The 20,425-nt window shown below is 37.5% G+C and overlaps 1 protein-coding gene across 3 annotated transcripts in view; it reads left to right on the top strand.

The window, feature by feature from the left end:
* BMPR2 (bone morphogenetic protein receptor type 2) overlaps positions 1–20,425 on the top strand; it is a 103,546-nt gene that overhangs the window by 32,312 nt on the left and 50,809 nt on the right. For all 3 annotated transcript variants that reach the window (XR_016468358.1, XM_031601249.2, XM_090144200.1), the window contains exons 2-3: positions 18,223–18,396; positions 19,629–19,808. Coding sequence is in view for 2 of the 3 variants with exons in the window: in XM_031601249.2 (XP_031457109.1) it covers positions 18,223–18,396; positions 19,629–19,808 (354 nt within the window). In the remaining variant the exon portion in view is untranslated. The remainder of the gene's footprint in view (positions 1–18,222; positions 18,397–19,628; positions 19,809–20,425) is intronic.

The following is a 20,425-nucleotide window of genomic DNA, read 5'->3' as shown; positions in this document are numbered from 1 at the left end:
GCATAAATATTAGAAATTCATGTTGGAACTGTGAGATGGCTTCTACAAGCAGAGAACAAAATATCTTGCTAATTATTTTTCAGGTTAGAAGGCCAAGCCATGAAATCAGTCACAAATTTTCATTGTTTTTTTTTTCATGTGTTTTTGGCAATGGGAGTAAAATGGAGAATTGATGCATTTTGATAAAGTGCTCATTTTTACTTGAATATTGTAATAGCAGTTATAGTCTGTAATAGTGCGAAGATCTTTTGGTTGTTCTTGCTCCCATTATAATGAATCTCACTACTTTTTAAGGCTTTGATTCAATGATGCACAGCCATTTCTACCAATTATGTCAGGGTAGTTAGGCAGAGCTCATAGGTAGCAGGCATTGTGAAGCACTAGGAAATATTCAGAAGGCAGTTCTGTGAGTTAGAGAGCTGGGCTACTGCAGAAACTTCATGCGAAGGCTGCAATTCTGGTTCTGCTGAAATATGTGGCAAAACTGCTGCTGACTTTAATGAGGTCAGCAACTCTTTGGTTGTAAAGGGACTTGAATAAATACCCTTTGTAATTCTTTCCTTGTTTTAGAGGCGCTTCATGCTGGCATTTGGGTGCAAATGTCATGATATTGTATTTTTGTTTCAGAACTGTGAAAATAGGTGAATGTATCTGAGTCTGTGTGGTCTTTGAAAGAGAAAATTCTGCACCAGCTGTCTCTGCTAGTCTTTGGAGGCTTTGCAGGAGAGAGAGACACCTTATAAAAAGCAAGATAGACATGGCATTTTGTTCCATCTGGAATCTGAGAGCATTGCATCAAGGAGACTTCAAGAGCTACAGTTGCTATAGTGATACTTGCAGTGATGTTTTTCAGAACTTATTTTCTTTGAACACATATTAAAAGTAAAGATTAAGAAAATAAAAGTTGACAGCCTAGGACTCATTTTGCTTTAAACCATGGCTTGTGTGGAATCTTTTAAATCAATATATGCATATCGGGAAAACTGTATAAAATGGAAAGAATGTCTGTTCTGTTTCTCCTGCTGCCAAAAGCAAGTTCTTTTTAATAAAAAAAATAATAAATCTAGATTCCTTTAAGATACTACTAGTGCTGGAGTAGGATTAGTTTATGCTTCAGCAGAAGGTGTTAGGGGTGTGTGCATAGATCCCAAGGGAATTCAATTGTTTGTAATGCTTTATAAACAGGCACTGCTACAAGGAGCTTATTTCCTATTGTAGATTACAGCATGGGAAGACGTTTCATGTTCTACTTCTTCCATTTCCTCTCCCGTTCCCCTGTCCAAGTGGTCTCTGTTGTGACTCCAGCATGGCTGTTCCAAAAAAGGAGCAGAGTGTCGCAGTGTTTCCCAGTGTCTGCCCTGACATCATCTGACTGTAACACTGGTATTTGGCACTTGACTGGAATTAAATAACTTCAGTACAATCTAAGCTAAGTGTAAATGTTGAAGTGTGTATACTAAAATGTTGTAGTAGTGAGAAATGTGGATTGAATCCGGTGATGGAAGAAGCTTTGCCAGGGTTCTGTATGGCCTGTTTGCCAGGGCTCCTCTGAAAGCCCTTGTGCTGAACTGAGTAGGAGGCAGCTGGAGGTGATCTTCCTTTCCCTTGAAAAGTCTCTGGTGTCTAATAAGCACCTTTTCTTTCAGCTGGAGCGGTTGTGCTGCCTTTTACCTTCACTCATTTCTCTTTAGAAATTAGTATCAAGGAGGTCTTTACTTTTTTTGTTAAATGAGTTGAAAATAGCAACTGTGCTATACTTTTCTGTGACTGAGCATAAAAAAGAGTATTTTTTCTCTCACCATCTGAGCTACAGAGCAGATGTGGTTAAGGAGGGGATTGTTGCATTTCTGTGCGGGTAGGAACAAACCAATGTGGGAGAAATCTCCACGGATGGACGTGCAGCACTGTGCTCATTTGGTGAATACTTGCAGGCCTTGATTCTTATCATACTTTCCCCGATTTTGAAGATGCAGAAGTGTTACTCATGAAATGAGAGAACAATAGGGACTGATAAACACTTCTTAGTAATAGGCGATGTAATGGTAAAAGGACCTTTCTGAACTGTCTCCCATTTTCAATGCGTTCTCATTTGAAACCATGAATTGATCCCTGTCCCAGTTTTTCTAGTCAGAGCAAAGGCATGGTGTAATGACTAGGGGCAGTAATGCCCAAATGTGGATGTGAGGTCTCAGGCTGAAGAATGCCAAAGCCACTAACACAGATGCTGTGTTCTGTTTAAAACACATCAGCATGGGGACTTTGTTGATGTTTTTTTTTGATGGCTAGAAAAGGGAGTGAACTCATTTCCACATGATAGATATAGGTTGTGGTAGAATTGAATGAAAGGTATCGAGTGACTTGGTGATTTGGCAGTCAGTCTTAGAAACCATACTGTACATGCAGAGAGTGACCTATAAAAGGTGACTTGTGGGAGAAACTGGCAGCTGCTGTCAATAGCATCATAGGGGAACAGCAATGAAATGACAGATGGAAAAACAAGTGAGAGACTGAATGTGGTAGGCTTTGAAAGCAAAGATGGGAAGTATGATGAAAAAACGAGATCTGTTCAGAAAGAGCATGATAGATGGCATATTTTGGGCAGACAGAAAAAATGCTATGAGGTAATAAGTAATAATAAGATAAGAACTTTTGTTTTGATTGTTTGGATCAAGATGTTCTTTTTCCCATTAAATATGATCGACAAGACAGAGAGGGGACCTTACTGTTCAAAGGGTTTGAAGGCGAAATAGAAGGGAACATAATAATGAACTCTGCACTAGAGAGGAGAATGTGCATTTAAATATTATGAGACAGATCCTGCACTCGTGTTTTCAGTAGCATTTAAAGTCCAAATACTGCTCTAATGGTATGTTATGAGTGTATTCAGAGATTGCTGAATTTCGTTGTACTTCATTTATATTGTCTGTATCTTTTCAGTTACAAATCAGTAACTTTGCAAAATCTGTGAGCTGTCATGTTTTGTGAACATTCTTCTGTAATGTTGAAAATACCCTCAAACTTGATTTTGATATAGGAAAATGGATTATTTTTGTTTAGGACTTTTTTTACCTTTTTTTTCTTTTTTTTTTTTTTCCCCCACCTTATTTAGCTTAGTAGCGGATTGAGAAGAATTCAGCTGAAGGGAATGATGGCTTTCTGCTGAAAGACTTTCTATAGTTTATCTCTTTAATTGTGTAGAGAAATTGTAGCCAGTACTGAATGGAATTCCTTGTTTTTTGTCCCTGAGATGCTCCTGTTTCCCTGTAAGTGGCATTCACTGACTTCTGTCACAGATGAGAATGGTTGCACCCTAAACATGACCTATGTTTTGTTTCTTGTTTTGTGTTCTATTCTTCCTTTTACAAAGAACAGATTTACTTGTTTGCCAATATTTTCATTATTTTACTTCCAATTTTGCATCAGCACCCGTGTCATATGTACTTCACAGCTCAGTGTTCTCAAAGGGAACTTACATCACACTAATTAGGAAAAAATAATGAAGCTGAGTTTGAGATGCTTTTTCTTCTCTCTGAAATCAAGCTGATTTTGTTGTTGTGAGCTTCTTCATTTCAACTTCTGTTAGTATTTTCTGGTCCCTGAAAAATACAGTGACTAGGTAACATTACAACCCACATGAATCAAATTATTTCCTGTTTACTTGTCTTCACTGTCCTCACTGGCATGCAACTATGATTTAGAAGAATAGAAAATAGAAGTAAAATAGCTTATAAAAGTGGAGTTGCTAATGAAGCTCAGAATTAAGCTTTTGTAGACCCTCTTGGCAATTTTTACTTGTATAGATGGATCAAGACAAAGGATTCCAAAAGCTTTTACATAGGAGTTTAAAAAAAAAAAAAAAAAAAAAAAAAAAAGCTTGAAAGATTTACCTTTTAAATAGCATAAAGACAACAATAAGACTTAGAGAAATAACTTTTTTTTTTTTTTTTTTTAAAGTAAAAACGGCTGAGGATAAATCTCTGGTAAGCTCCTTTCAACTACCCTGCTTCACTGAGGCAGAGCACTTACAAACTGTGAATAGCAGTTGTTTCATCTCCTGGGAAGATGTTCAAAGACTTTTAAATCTCTAGAAGGTGAGGGAAAGAAGACAAGCTAGAGAAGAAACAAGGAAGGGAAGAATAAGCTATCTAATTTAAGAGCCTTCTGGAAAACTATACTTTGAATAAGTAACTGGTGCATATTTATACTCCTGCAGTTACCCCAAGGCTGTCAGTTTTTTCTCATCTGACTGTGAAATTATCACTTGAGCTGCTTCTTTTGAGATATGAAGGCCATATCCGTATCAGCAGGTAGAAATATGATCAAGATGACTTTGTTTTTCCCCCTGGAGTCCTAGGATTCAGGATCTCATTCCAAATGATGTAGGCCAAGCCAGTGTTAGTCAAAGGAAACCATGCACAGCAAAAAAAATAGCACATTTATGTTTCTGATAGCAAGATACAGTTTTATTGTCCATTAAAATTACCTACCGGAGGCATTAATTCAATTGGTTCTTGGTCTTGGATTTGCTTCAGTATCATCTGAAAGGAGGGAAGTTACCGGATAAATGAATCACTAATATAATTTCCTTCCACATCTGAATTTTCTTTATAGTTAATAAATTGTAAATTTCCTTTATAGTTGTATCAAGTTGGAGTGATGCAATCATTCTGCTATTACCAGTATTGCAACTCATAAAGATAATGTTGAAAGAAGATGACACTGAAGCGTTAGTAAGATGTTAGTAGGAAATTTAAAGATGCTTCCTGTTTTTCATTAGCAGTGCTGTGAACACCTGAGTATCTTGTTAAATGCTGGGTTCCGCTGCTTTCCTGCTCAGTAATAGCTCAGTCTTCAGGCAGAACAGTAATTACTTCTCATTACCTTAAGGGGTGTTTGGGCATTAAGGTGCTGTTGTAGTATTTGAATAGTTCTTAATATTAAAGATACTTCATTTGTTGAGGGGTACTGGGAGTTTAAATTTTACAATTTTTTCTACACTTGAACTGAAAAACCATTTGAGAACATTTTGAATACAAATCTGCATCTTCCAAATAGTACAGTTTTAGTCTTTCTATTATTGTATCCTAGAGTCTCCTAGCATGTAAGTGTTTGGCATTGGTTTTATTTTTAGTGAGATTTGGGGAAAAGATTGAGAAGTTAGACCTTAACTGTGCAACCTGACAGTGTTCAGTATTTGTCTTCACTTGTACATTTTGTCAGCTTTCACTGTAAATGCAGTTTATAATACTTTCTAAAAGTGCATGTCATTTATATTTTTAAAGTTCCTTTTTTAATGTATAATTAAACAAAGAGTTAGTGTAATATTATTCTGATGTACCCATTTCTCAACAATGGGGTATTTGTGAAAACACTTTCCAAGTGAGGGAGCCATGTATAGTCTATGATAATCAGCCGTGATGGGATGGAGGCAGCTGGTTTCTTAATACTTTGATTGCAGTATTAATTTGTCTCAGATTCTGAAAACCTGTCTGATCCTGTTAATGTGTATCGTGAAGTTAGTGGAATAAATTATATGTTGTCTTCAGACTCTAAAACATTCAGGTTTTGAGCTGTTTATTTTCACTGTGCTTGTGGACCGTTTTTTAATGCCATGTTCTAAAAATGTTTGTTTAAAAAAAAAAAAAAAAGGGACTTAAATTCATTTAACATTGGAAGGATTTGTAACTTAATCACCAGAAATAGTTCTTATCTGGCTAATCACCATGTCAAGTAATTTAGTCTCAGATCAGGATCTATTAGTTAGAGAGATGTTGCAAATAGGATTTCCGTTATACAAATGATGCTTATATTAGAGTATTAATGTTTCTTCATAAACAAAATAGTTGTACAGAAAAATGCATGTGCAAGTGTGTTTTGCCATGTTATGTTCTAATTTTCACAGAGTAGAGCCAGCTTGCTCAAAAGAAAGTATAGGAATTAATAAGTCTGATCTGAATTTCTTAAGCTGCTGTTTAAACATTTGTTGCAAGTTATACTGCTTTCTAACGTTTTTACTTCAAATTAAATATAAAAGTTTGCCTTACTGAGTTCATAAACTATTAATATCCTCTGTAGTGGCTGACAAAATTCTTGATCATAGCTTTCTTTCTAGAGCCATCTAAACCAAACAAGTAATACTTGTCCAGTGTTCCTGTATACCACTCTACTTTTGAAAGGCTAAGGTCTTTCAAAAAAGCCAAAAGTATGGAGGGGAAAAGTATGTATTTTTTTCTATTAGATAAGGTTTGTCTTTGTTGCTTCCGTCTTCGTCCCATAGCCGAGATGCTATTTGTGCTTATTTCCTGCCATTAGACCATGTCTAGTTCAGAAAATGCGTGAACTCCAGAGATCATGGACAAGTTCTCCCTGTGCCTGTGGCGGGGAGCTGGGCAGTGTGTGGGGCAGCCCCTACGAGGAGTCCCTGTGCTCGCTGCCTGTGCATTCTGGGCTGTGGCCTCACTTGCTAATGGCCTCAAAAACTTGATGTTTTCTGCTCTTATATCTTGCAAGATGTCTAAACCCATGCTACCTGAGTGTGGGTAGTGTGGGCTTAGGATGGTCTTCAGAACATGATTGTAGTCACCATTCTCATGTGCGTAATACAAAATGTGAAACAGATGGATCGCAGCCTTCTCTTTAGGTGTCTGTATTCTGGGGAACTCTCTCTTCCACGTTATGTGCCATTAGCCTGGGAATGTTGGTACAGGGGGCAGTTATGACAGGCATCAAGCCATCAGCTAAGGGCAAGGACCTTCAAATGGAATAAAACTTAAATGACAGAACAGTCAGCTAGGATCATTGAAAGCAAACTTATCTGTGTGGAAAATTAGTGGGTTTTTTTTGTTTTGTTTCCTTCTGCCCTGAAGTTTGTTTCTGTGGTGTGAGCCACAGTACTTCAGTTCCACAGACAGGAAATCCTTGAAATGAGTGTATTCAGCACTGGCTTGTCTGCATGTACCAGCTGTTCCCTTTTTAACTACATAGCCTTAGAAGCCAGAAATTAAGGAAAAGCTTGTTTTGACTTGATGCTGACTTTTCTCACTGTGCAATGTTTGCTAAAGTTGGCTTTTATCAGCCTCTTGGCTGATGTAGTTATTGGTATAAGAAAGATTTAAATATGAAACAATTAATGCATAAAGAAAATGCATGCATCTATTTTAAATAGTTTGGTGCTGTGGCCATGAATTTCTAACGCCATAACATAACACCGAGAAATATATGAACAATGCCTCTGTTCAGTGGGCTGGTAACTTTGAAGTCACTGTTTTCTGGTTTTGCCCATTTCAACAAAAACATAAAGATACATAAGTATCTTGAGCTAGCAGTTCTTTCCATACCTCCTGTCAGGTAAGGAAGGTGGTGCAGAAATGTTTGAAGTGGGTCCCAGTTCTTGCAGCAGCCTGCAGCCTTAGTCCTCATTAGCACTCTGTAAGTCAGCTTTCATCTTACATTGGCTATGTTTAAGGGACCTGGGGAGTTGTTGTGCTGTGTTGTTGGCTTGCGGGATGTTTTGTGGCACATCAACAAGTTATCTTGAAAGTAAGGGCTTGAGAGGTTTTGAACTTGCAGGTATATTTTTTGAGGAATTCCAAAAAAACTTGGCACACTTGGAAAGCAGAGCAGTATGAAAGCTTGTTTCTGCCTTCTGCTCTTCTGTCATTTGTCTCAAAGTTTAAGACTTCAGAGCAAATAGACTATATTTCTGTAGTCAGCCAAAAGGTAACGTAATGTGTATTACTGAGGGCAAAATATGATTACTTTTTTGGATCTTAATTTCATTGTACCTTCAAATCACAGAAAGTTTCCCAATTTTCAGATGTTTCAGTATATCACCAGTAGTGTAAGCTTCCTACAACTGTTATAATGAGAACTTTTGTAACATACTGTGAAGGACAGACAGTATGGATACTATCTTGCTCCAAATTGAAGATACTGAGAAGTATTCCAGTGAATCTTTGTCATAATATACCCAGAGGAAAAGGCATCTGAGCTTACAAAGAAAGTGCATGGCCAGAAGCAATACCCAGTAACAGGCTTTTTTCAGTGCAATTTGAAATAGACTTTAAAATAATGGATTTTGCTCTGGAAAGTTTGTTACATCTTATTTTGGGGCAGAAATACCACATCATTAGTTTGCTTTACTGTTGCTTTCGCTGCAGAATTTCCTGTGTTATTCCATGCAAATATTTCAGTTTGACAGCCCAGATAAACAGAAGCCAGACGCTCATACCCAGAAAAAATCCCTGAACTCCAGTCTAGGGCAAAGATAAAGAATCCAGGCTCTTTCAGCTCTGTGAGTAGACATTGACCAGTGGACAAGACTATGTATGTCTAAGGCTGTGATGTTTTCTGTTCTGACATAATCGCTTAACAGAAACATTAATATTCTTATTTTTCTCTGAATACAGACATAGTTATTTAGGAAGTGAATAATATTAAAAAGAAAGGAAGAAAGACGAGAAAAAATGCTAGGTTTGTTTAAATCCTGTAACGTGCTGTTTCACGCTTTCAGAAGATTAATGTAGGCTGGGATTTTTCCAGGAGGTCTGGAGGAGTTGGATGTCTAAAATCCCATGGAGTCAGTGAAAGCCAGCTACTTACTTCCCCATTTTTTCCGCAAATCTAGGCTTATAAATGGCCTTGAGTCTCTGTTGTAGTAGGACCTACTTACATAATATTGAAGTTATGCATTAAAACTGGCTTACAAAACCTTTTTTTGTTTTTTACTTACACCATTTTCTTTTGACCAACATAGTGAGCCTGTGAGTAGATTCTTCCTGAGCTGATTGATGTACATGCACAGACTATGATTCCTATCAGCTCATAAGATAAGCAACTGTTTCATCTTGAGACAAGGTGATGGGAGAGCAGAAGGCTGTGCAGATTGGACAATTTGATTTGAAAGCATTTGATTTGAACACCCCCCAGCAAATCTGCTTCTTCAAATTCGGTTATTTTGTTAAAGCTCTAAGACTGTTGCAAAAAGCAAGCAGTAGGACTCCAGAGCAATTTCTTTTTGTGTTGTCCTCCACTAATATGTTTAGTCTCCTTCAGAAGTGAGTGTTAAATGTAATCCCTGAATTGATACTTCTACAGTATCTAATAGTCTAACCATTTGAGTTTTGTACTTTTCAATATTGTAGGATTTGACAACTTCTCAAAAGGCTGTTTGAGTAGGCTTGAATCCTTGCATTGACACACAAGATGTGCTGACTGAATATGCTTTAATAAGGAATGAGAAGTTTTTTGGAAATTGCTGTAAGCTGCCTGTAAGTTGCAGTCTGAGTAGTTTGAAGCAATGAAAATGAATGTTAACATGTTATGACTTTATTTTATTCCTTAAACACTGCAAAAAATAAAAGTATGAAACAAAAACTCAACAAATACATACAAAGCCTGTAAGTGAAAATCTGTGTGATTGAACGTTGTCAGTGTTGTGTCATCATTGAGCCAAGATAACGTTATCTTTTTTAGCATGCCAGTGTCAGCTTTTCACTGCTAGCCACTGATACACTAGGAATTCTGTGTTGGCCAGACTGATAGCATTCCTCCACTACCTGTTTGTTACATGCACTTCCTTTTCATTGGCTTGTTAAAAATTGATGGTAAGTTAGCATAGGGAAAGAAGATGGAAGGGGGGAACCTACTGAGCTAGACAGACTTAGAATAAAAACGTATGTCCTCAGTGTATACCAGCAGTGCATAACAACAGAAGCTTAAAGAAAGTACTGAATCATTTAGGACTGTAGCTTCTTGTTCAGACGTGTATTTTCTGGAGGAAGTTGTGAGGGGAGGTAGGGCAAAGTAGAGGTAATAGAAGGTCATGTTGATAGGGCTGTCGTTTAGACTTTAGGATACTTGGCTTTAATTCTCTAGTGTGTCCTCCTGTGACCCTGGCTGAGTCAATATGATATCTCTTTGTTAGATTCAACTTGATCTTGTCTCATGCCAGATGAAAAATGCCAAAACCTCATGATGTAAACCATGAACCAGTATTAATTCTGCTGCTGCTTAAAATTTGCTTAAAATGATTGATTTTTGCCTCAGCAGTTTTTATGCCGGAACACAGGTATCATTAACTTTCTTGTGACTGTTGTGTAGGCAATTTAATTACTATATCCTGTGCTCATGCTAGGTGGATCAAAACAAATTTTGTGGCAGTTCATGACTCACGTGAGGTTTGCATGGCAAGGTGGTCTGGTTGTCCTCTGAAACATTTAGAAAGTTGAGGGAAAAAGGCACTGAAACAGCGCATGGGCAGTAAGCTCAGGTACCTGCTGCTTACAGTCTGCCGATGTATGTGACTGCATAATGTCAGCTGCTAGCAGTAAATCTCTGCTGTCCTGTCTCTCTCTCCCTCAGGGCTGCTCTCACTTAAGCTGGGATCTTCTAAGGTAGCACTTCCTTTTAGAGTAAATTTGAGAGAAGGGAAAGCAAAGCCTTCATTGAAGAGCTTGAATTATGTACTTTTTGGGCAATCCATGCTTCTCTATTTATGTCAGTTCTAATTCATGAATCCCTTGTATGGTGGATGCAAGCTGCACAAGCAAGCTGCAAAGAGAATGTGTATTGGGGGCGTGCTGGTGGTGAGGCTTTTTGCTCTGGGTATCCCTCAGGTCAGCCCAGTTCAAGAGGAGGCCACGATCTGTGTGCTGCCATGATGGTGCCTGAGTGGGAAACAAGCTGTGAACTTTGTATACATCATGCTGCCAAGTGACCTGGTTCTGTTTTATTCCTTTAGTCACCCGAAGGCAGCAGACCACCAGTACTTCTGAATGCAGTTGATATACCAGTTTATGCAAGGACTGATTAAGGATACAACAGGGAAACACTGGCATCTCTTTTGTTGCTGATAGTGTTTATCAGCAGACAACATTGTGCTAGGAAGCAACTAAAGGGAACAGAGATTTTATAATTGCTTACTTTCTTAAAGACTAGTTTGAGGAAAATGAAAGACCAAAAAAGGCACTTGAATTTTCTAGTGTCAAATGATCTTAATAGATAAGGGTCTTATAATGAACATAAATGATTTAATCATATGTGTGCTCAGTCACTTCATTACTTGAAAATGGATATCAGTGCTAGCAGTCATTTTAGTTTTGGCACCAGTCCTCAGTCAAAGCCTGGCTTCATGTAATTGCCAGCATTTGAAACTGATATGTTGTACAGCAAAAGCAGAGAAAACCAAAATAACTTTTGTCAATGAAGACTAGAAACGTGCAATATTGTGAATAGATTATTCCAGATTTTAACATTAAGTATAAACTGTCAGGGGTTTGTTGTCATAATGTATTTTGCAGTGTATCTTGTGGTACATACTATGTCCTATAAGACATTGGAGGAAATTTTAATGATTGTGATGTTTATTTCCTCACATTTTTAGAAAGAGACAAAAGCTTATAACTGCAAATGTAACTTTCTGAGGCACCTTCTTTACTTTCCTGCTTCCCTCCTGGGATTTCCTTCTGTATTTTCTGCTGCCAAGTTTCCCTTCTTTCTTATTGCTCCTCTTTAGAATATGAATACAGCATTTGTGTTTACGGAGCCTATGTGGAGAGCCTCTAGAATAGATGTTTCCCATAAATCAGTGGGCTGTGCTTTCCTGGCTGGGTGTTGCATGGTTGCTGCTCATGACCTCTTACTCAAAAAGTCCCCAGGCCATTTATGGTGGTTTTAGACCTTTACGCTCACATTCCTAGTTCTCAAGCAGGCAACTTGCTTCCCTTCCTGATTAGTCAGTCCAGAGTTCTACAGCATATTCAGTCAAATGTGGTACAAAACAGTGTTTTGGAAGCATAAGTATGGAGAAGATAACAATCAATTGAGTTTTTTTCATCCCAGTACATTAGTATTAGAGATGTTTCAAAAGAAGTCCGCATGTGACATTTTCATGCAAGTGTGTACACATTTAGATTTATTTGTAGTTAGAGTCTCTAAGGAGAAAAGATGAAAAAGGCATTAGTGAAGAGCATGCTAGGTAATGATTTCTTCAAGGTTCTTTTTCTCCCTACATCATATAAGAACACAGCTGTCAGTAGTTGAAAAGATATTCTCAAAGGAGCCTCCTGGTATACTTTCAGGTGATATTTTAATCACTTTCGTTTTGCTAGCTTGCATTCTGAAGACACGTGCTGTCTCATAACCCAGCCTCTAGGGTGAAGATGCTGCCCCGGATTGTACACATAAAAGAACTTCACAGAGAGCTGGCAGAATTGAAAGAAAAGAACTTGTATGTCTTGGCCCTTCTGATTAAAATCTCACTAATTAAAAGGACAACTTACAGGAAAAAAATTTTAATCATTTCAAAAAATCTGTTGCAGCCTAATGAGGTTCCCAGTTGAATGCATAGTGGCCTACATTTAAAGAAATCCTATTAAAGGCAAGCAAATGTTCAGAATCCTTTTTCTTTTTCTTTTTTTTTAATTTCCAATTCCACACCAACATGGTCTCGATTGCAATTGGACTTAATTACCAAAATGGTATATATATGTCTCTGATGCCAACAAGTCTGTTTGCCAAGGTTACATGCAAATCTCTCTTCTGATAACTAGCTCAGATTCTTTAATTCATGATTTCTACATCATGAAATGCATTGGCTGACATTGATTGCAGAGCTGAAAATTTTGGTGTTTACCCTGACAATTAGAACAGGGAGTAAAATAATTCTCTGTAGCATTTCCTTCCTTTCCCCTTCCCTTTACACTTGATGCAAGTTCCATATACAGCATTGAATAGATGTAAGGACAGGAAATGTTGATTAAATACTAATGGAACCAGCTTCCTATGCTATTAATAAAAATATGAGTCATGTTTCAAGGATTTGCAGTTGGATCCCTGTAACTTTTGGTATTTCTGCTGTAATTGTTTTCAGTAACTATGTTCTCCAAAAACACAAAAGTATGAGCGTATTAGTATATTATAAGCAGTTAGCAATGTATACATCTGTATAAATTCATTGTAGTGTAGATGAATCATATTCATAGCATGTAAGATTTCTGACACAAAGGATACACTAGTAAATTCATTTTTATTTTATTTTTTCAACTCTTTGCTGTCTAGAAATACGTCCCTCTCCAAAATGTAGTGGGAGTAAAAGAACGGTCCAGGGAAACTATTGTTAATTCCCACTTCCTTCAGGAACTTAGTGAAATAGTTTAACTTGGTCTGATCCCCCATTCTTCAGTCAGAATATGACAGTAACGTTTTGGTGCCTTCTAAAAGTTAAGTCTGTTACAGTGTGTGTGATCATCAGGTGCAGCAGGAAGAACAGCCCGACAAGAAAGCTGAGTGCATGTAGTGTTTCTTAGGTTACTTATTTAAATACCCAGTTTAATGCTGCTCGTGTTTTAAGCATGAAACTTTGAAACTGGCTTTATAAAGTTCATTTTTGCATGAAGTAGAAATGTAAAATGGGCTGGGAAAACCAACTTTTTTCTTTTTTCTTTTCCTTTCTGTGATAAGAAGGTAAAGTGCTTGCTCCACTCTTTGGGAATGGTGCCCCTCATTCTTGTTTATGTTGGAAATCCCTGCTGGATGAGAGAACTGAATTTTGAGCTAACTTCATTATTTTTATTAAATTATTTTGTTACAGTTTGTCTGGCACACAAATTCAGGGGAAATGGAAAATAGGCATTTCAAATCTTTTTAACTAGCTGTTCAAATTTTACTCTTTTGTCCCTTTCAGCATTAGCCCCATCTATTTCCAGTTGTCTGTAATGGTAAATTTTTCAGTGGTTTATGACGTGTAAGCACTCCCTTGTCACTTCCTTGAAAATCTCACTGCATCTGTTATCGAAAGTGAATTAGAAAAGATCTGAATGTATGAGTTCTGTGTGAAGTTCTGTGTGAGAAAGAAATATATATTTACTATAAAAAATCACATTTTTAAAATGACAATGAAAGCCTCAAAAATCCTTCTTTGTTCTTACATACTTTAAAAAAAATAGTGGTTTTTTTTTTGTTTTTGTTTTTTCCGTTTTGGAGGTAGCCTTTAATGTGACTTCTTCCTTTTCTTTGTAATTTCAGAAATACGGAAATTATTACTTTTATTGCATACCAGTTGATCAGATAGTTTTGATTTAAGTAGAGTGAACTCTCTCCAGAGGAGTCTTCCCAGTAGGTGTAGAATCTTTGGCATTTTTTTCTCTTTGTTATGTTTTAGTCCTAGTGATGAAAGAGTTGTTATGGACCTTCACATTAATTAGAGCAACTGCAGTCCAGATGAATGGTTTTAGTGCAGTTGTTTTCATGATGCTTAGCTTGTGCAGGAGTAAAAAGATGAAGGGGGTTGCGACAGGGTTGCTGTGGGGTATCTCTTAATAAAGCGCAGAGCTCTGAAAAAATGGCTTCAGCAGTGCTACTGACAGCCTTGAAAACCTGTTCCACCGCTTGCTTTGGTGCTAGGTGCTGGGTTTGTTAGCAGAGCACAGTGCTGGGCATTTCTAGTCTGAGGAGATGCTTAGCTTGACCTGTAAATGGCCTCTTTGTTTCTCTGGTTTGAAGATGCAGACAGGTGGCTGTGGCCCAGCTCAGCCTACACCTGGCTCAGCTCTTGGCTCCTGAGCAGACTGAAGCTGACAGAAAAGGTTGGCCAGGAGGAGTATGCATACAGGCAGAGGAGCAGCAGCATTGTGCACGAAGACTGAGAATTCTGTTGAAATACAATTTAAGACAGAACCCCAGCACCCTTGTGTTTTTTCATAGTGGCATCTCCATTTTTGGTGAGGGAAGGTTTTAGGCAAACTCATGTAGGCTAGTGACTGCTTCCAGAGCCTGACTTCAGGTTTTCCGATACTAAAAGTTTTTGGAACTGACTCGTTCCATTGACTGGCAGAGGGAAACTGTATTACCAGATTCCCAGAGCAGGAATGTGCAGAAACCGTGCAAGGAAATTGAAGTGACTCATCTATTCTGTGGTTCTTCCGGATGGTTTCTCGAGATCTGAGTGTCCCACCCAATTCTCCTTGGCATTAGAACTGCAACAATGAACATACACACAGACCATAGAAAAAACTCCTGTTCCCCAGATGTTCCAAGCCATCAGGGAAGGGGCAGGGTTCAGCAGAGTATTGCGGTGGGTACTGCTCCCATAGGGGCTGTGCTACTCTGTTACAATTGGAGCATGAATGTGCAGAGGTCAGGGTGAAAACTCTTGTTCTTGGGTACATAACCTTTATTAGCATTGGAAAAGTTTCCCGCTGAGATCATCTGACATTAAACTGTGGCAAGTGAACTTGCGTTTCTATTGGCATGCTAGAAAACTGATAAAGACAGGCACTTATATGCTATCATTTTGCCATGCTTACCTCTTCCTTACCTCTGCAGATATTGTTGTACATTTTCTTCTAATCGGAAGAGCCTTTGGTAGTGATTGCTTTCTGTAGTGTGCAGTTGGACAGCAGTTAACAACTTGTGTTTTTACAAGTGGCTTCGTCAAGTTCTTGCCTCTCAAACATGATCCTAATAGTTAGCTAGAAAAGTGAAGAGTCCAGAAAAATAGTAGTTGAAGTGATCTGTGCCTCAGGACATGATACATATAGCTGTACCATATAAATTTGTTTGTGGAAAGCAAAATAATAATAATAACAACAATAATTCCCCACTCCCCCCTGCTTAGTTCTGAAGGAAAGCTTTTTTTTTCTTTTTTCTTTTTTCTTTTTTAAATCAATTAAGATATTATGAAACTGGACTTTTCCTGGAATTCTATGGAGTTTTAGTTTTCCCCCCCAAAAAATTATACAAAAAAAAAACCAAAAACAAAAAACACACAAAATGAAACAGGTTTTTGATAACCAAATCTGCCTGATTTTGATAATCAAATCTGCTTTCTAAGTTCAGTTCTTTTTAATCTATTTTTCCCAATAAGGGCAAATCATGAAAGCTCATCCTGTAGCAATTTGAGCAGTCAGTAAACAAGCAACAACACGAGTGACATTCGTCCCATTCTGCTATTGCACTCAACTGATTTAAAAACCTTCTTAGTATCCCTTGGAGCAGATATGTCGTGTTTCACAAGAACCCGTGGTTCTGTCCTATTCCCTCTTGAAAATTATATGTCAATGATAATATTTTTCCTTTCTGATTTTCAAAGTTAGACAGCTCCTGTTCTCTTGCAGTAGTGGGTTGCTACCCTTTCCTCCATTATTTCTTGTCCAGCCCTGTGTCGTGGAGCAGGGAATGTAGGACAGATGCTTCACGCCTGGCATACTCAGCTGTTCCTGAGAATAAAAGTACTGCGTGCTACTGGCAAGGGCTGCTTGAGGCAGCACATAGTGGATCTTAAAATATGACCTTTTTGTCCTCAATAACTCAACTTATTCTACTCATTTAGAAAGAAGGAGTTAAATCTGAAATTTGTGCGACTGAGTTTCTCAACGTACAGCTCCTGCTTTTAATGAATGTTTATTGCCTCAAAAGTCAGGGTGCAGATGTAAAGGATAAATTGTACGCTGATCAGTGCATAGGAAGGTGGATGAATAACATGGCCTAGGTTAGTGCTGTATGTGGAGCAGCAAGTGATTGAATTACAGTGGCTTAAGAAGTTCCTGTCACCTACTCTGAGAGTTTTACTGCTTCTAAACTGACCTGCTCAACTGATCGTATACACCCCACCAGATCATTAAAAATCACATTAAGTTGTGCTGTTTTAATTACTGCTGCTGCAAAATGAGCTAGGAGTCACTGTCAGATGGCTTTTCTCAATGGTATAGCTATTTCTAGTTGCCTCAGCATAAGAGAATATTGAGTTTTGACTCTTTAATGAATAGCAACAACTTTATGAGTGAGACACAGATCTGAATCTAGATCTCATTTTGTCTTTCTGTTACCAAATCATCTGCACCAATAATACAATTTTTTTTTGCAATAAGTCTGCCTTGCTGAAACTCAGCATCTTTGGAGTTGATGCTGCAAAATGACAAAACAATTAAATTCTCGATGAGGAAATATTTTGCAGGTAGCCAGTACCTTTAGTAATTGACAATAATATTCTACAATTCTATTTTAAGTTCAGAATGACTTTTCCCAAAATATCACTTATCCCCTTCTCAACCTTGTATTTTTCTGCTCCCAATGCTTTCACATAGTCTAAGAACAGAGTGAAGTCTACTCGTTGAGATGCATAGTGCATCTCTTTCTGAGATGGGGTCTTTGCAGAGCTGTACTTCTGAATAACATTTATTGTGTTGTAGTTACACGTCTGATTTTCCAAGCATTTTATAAAATCATATCCTTGTGAGGAATGAAAATAGTCTAAATAACATATTCACTACAAATGCAGGATTTATTTTTCTTGGACTTGTTTTTCTAAAGACTTTGTTTTTTGAATGTGTTTTCTCAGAGAAAAGGTGATAGAGGCCTGTGAGCTTGGTCGAGTCCTTTACTGAAGGCAACATAAACAAAAATTCCCACAGGAATTTTGTGTAAAACATCTGACTTTTTAAGATACTCAATTTTTGAAGTTTGTCAATCAAATATTCTTAAAATCAGCGTGCTCTCTGTGATTTTTTTTTTTTTTTAATAAAAACTCAAGGATTTTCTCAGGTGATCATGTGTATTAACTTTTGTGTTCTTTTTGTACATAAAGTCTTCCTGCTGGATGTTCTGTGGGGATAGTCTTTGTACAGCTTTGCTCTTATGTACACTCAGTGTTTCACAGATTCATTGGTCAGAGTGGATGGATTTTACTCAGCTGTTTGTATTTCTGTTAGTGGTTGTAAATGTTGTGTGAAATAGCCCAAATTAGTGGGCTGCTGAGGAAAAAGAAGTCAGTGCAACAGATGGATAAAATGTGGGAAAAAGAGAGATCAGTGAAGGGGGAGCATGACGCTGCGATAGGGTAGCACTGGGTTGGATGGCACTCTGAACAAGGTTGGCTTAGTTTACAACCTGGGAACAATTAAATAACTCATGGTTGCTGAAGAAACCAGCTAACAGCTGCATAACTTACTCTTGTGAATAAATGATGCAGGCTATGCAATGAAATTTTCTTCAAACATTTGCAGATCCGTTTTGAAACAGCTTCTGAGGTTTTTCTGACCTCTTTATAAAAGTAACTTCAGGATTTTTGTCTCTGACTGTTGGAGTACAGTTTAAAGAATGAAAATTTTAGTTCATGATGGTGTGAAACATAGTTTTCCAGAAGACTGTAGTCTTCCTATAATTAAAGCTAAAATTTTATGAATGAAGTTAGTGACAAAAAATTTTTTTTTTCTTTGTCTAAAGCTGCACAGAGTGAGGAGCGGCTGTGTGCATTTAAGGACCCGTATCAGCAGGACCATGGAATCAGTGAGAGCCGAATCTCCCAAGAAAATGGCACCATTTTGTGCATGAAAGGTAGTACCTGCTATGGACTTTGGGAAAAAACACGGGAAGGAGACATACATCTCGTAAAGCAAGGTATGTGACATTTTGTGGTAAGTGCACTAGTTTTTGCTACTCTTCAGCTTTTTGTAATGTAACAAATAAATCTGAGAATGCTCTTCTGCAAAATTTGTTTTGTTTGTGCATTGTACTAATTAGACTTCCCATTTAGCAATTTTGAAGATGAACAGAAAGGTTTTTGAAATAAACAATTTCTGGAAGAGATTAAAGAGTGCAGTATGCAGGTAAAGAAAATAAAACTCATATTGCTCGTTGTTTAGGATGTCCAGAGGAAGATAACTGTCTTGAGTGTACCTTAGTATACTTATTGATACTATGATAGATTCAAAAGTGAATGTCATTTTAAAAATATACATTCAGGTTGATTGAACAAAGGGAACTGCAGCTCTAGAGCAAAACTGTGACATACTGTTTGTTAATTCATTATTTTTTTACTGAGAGCGTGATGGGAGGAAGGGGTCTTGCAGTTGCTGAAGATGAGCTTTGATTTCTATTTTCAGGGAGTCTGCTAGGTTATTTGGGTGCCAGTTAATGTAGTAAAATGTATGAACAGAATGAAAACCAGTTAACAAACATGTGCAGTTCAGTTTGGTTGTTCACTTCTGCCCCTACTCTGCTTTCTTCTATTCCAGGCACTTGTTCATAAACAATGTTTAACTGTCATTGGCTGTATTTGAGAAGGGACAGTTGCTGTAGGAAGAGAAAGCCTGCACTAAGCAAGAAATAAGTTGTGGTAGAAGATTCCAGAAAGATTCCAGTTGACACTGAAAAAGACACAATTGTTAGAAATTATGCCCAAAGCACCAAATTATTGATGTGGTCTTGTTTTCTAGCTCTAAGAAGACAATTAAGTTACAGTTTTGTTTAGGCTGTGGATCAGATGGTAGTGGTATTGTCTTGGTATCAAAGAAATGAGGAATAGGATATGTCTGCTTAGAAGGCTCAAGAACTCAGGTTTTGTCGTACTGAGGTTTAGAGGTAGACACCTTTGATGGTGATCTGTACACTGCCTGTGTTTCTTCTCCTTGTCTATCACAAATTCTGAAAGAAATTATTCAGTTGTTGGTTTAAAGAATGGTAGTGAAATCATGAAACAAATTATGATAACTGTTTCCATTCCATTGTAACATATAATTCAGTATTATATGGTACTGATTTTTATAGGTGTGCTTAAATTATCCATGCAGTAAAATTAATTTAATGCTCCCCTATACAAGAATAATTATTTAATTTACCTCTGTTTACAGGATGCTGGTCTCATATAGGAGATCCACAGGAGTGTCACTTTGAGGAGTGTATAGTTACAACCACCCCTTCGTTGATTCAGAATGGAACATATCGGTTCTGCTGTTGTAGCACTGACTTATGTAATGTCAACTTCACTGAAAACTTCCCACCTCCTGACCCAACTGATACGACGCCTTACAGTAAGTCAGAGGTTTCCATTTCTGTCATTTCATGATTGAAGTCAATTAGAGAATGATTTTTCTTTTGTGCACTGTAAAATACGAAGTGTGACCTTTCTAACGCAGCAGAAATACCAGACAGAACAGATCTTTTCCATGTGAAGTTTTATGTTTATTTATTCCATGGTGCTCTGCAAAGAATGAGTTAAATGCTTACAAGTATTTTCTTAGGGAACTGCTGAATGCATATTATGTTTACTAAAATGCTCTCTAACCTTGGGTGCTTGGTTTGGATGCCTAACTGCAGAAGCCTGTGGGGATATTCAGAAGAATTCAGACTTGACTTAAAAACGAGCCAGGAAGTTCATTAAAATTATGGCACATTTGAAAAGTCTGCCACATCTATTCAGTTCTGTTTCATGGAAATGCCTAATTTCCTAAGGGAAAGTGATCAGGCCGTAGAGATTCTCTCTAGCAGTGCTTTGAAATCTGACTTTTCTTTTGTATACCTCTAATAGAGATTAACTTTGACTTAACATTCAAAGAGTACTAGTTTGAGCAATTTAGTTTTAGTTCAAATTAGATTATTTATATTTTTATTTATTATAAAATGAACATAGTGCATTGATCCAAAACAA

Source organism: Phasianus colchicus, chromosome 7, assembly GCF_987193195.1.
Source record: "Phasianus colchicus chromosome 7, bPhaCol1.hap1.1, whole genome shotgun sequence".
Taxonomy (NCBI): domain Eukaryota; kingdom Metazoa; phylum Chordata; class Aves; order Galliformes; family Phasianidae; genus Phasianus; species Phasianus colchicus.
Note: the sequence above shows the minus strand (reverse complement) of the source record. Positions and strands in the feature narration are given on the sequence as shown.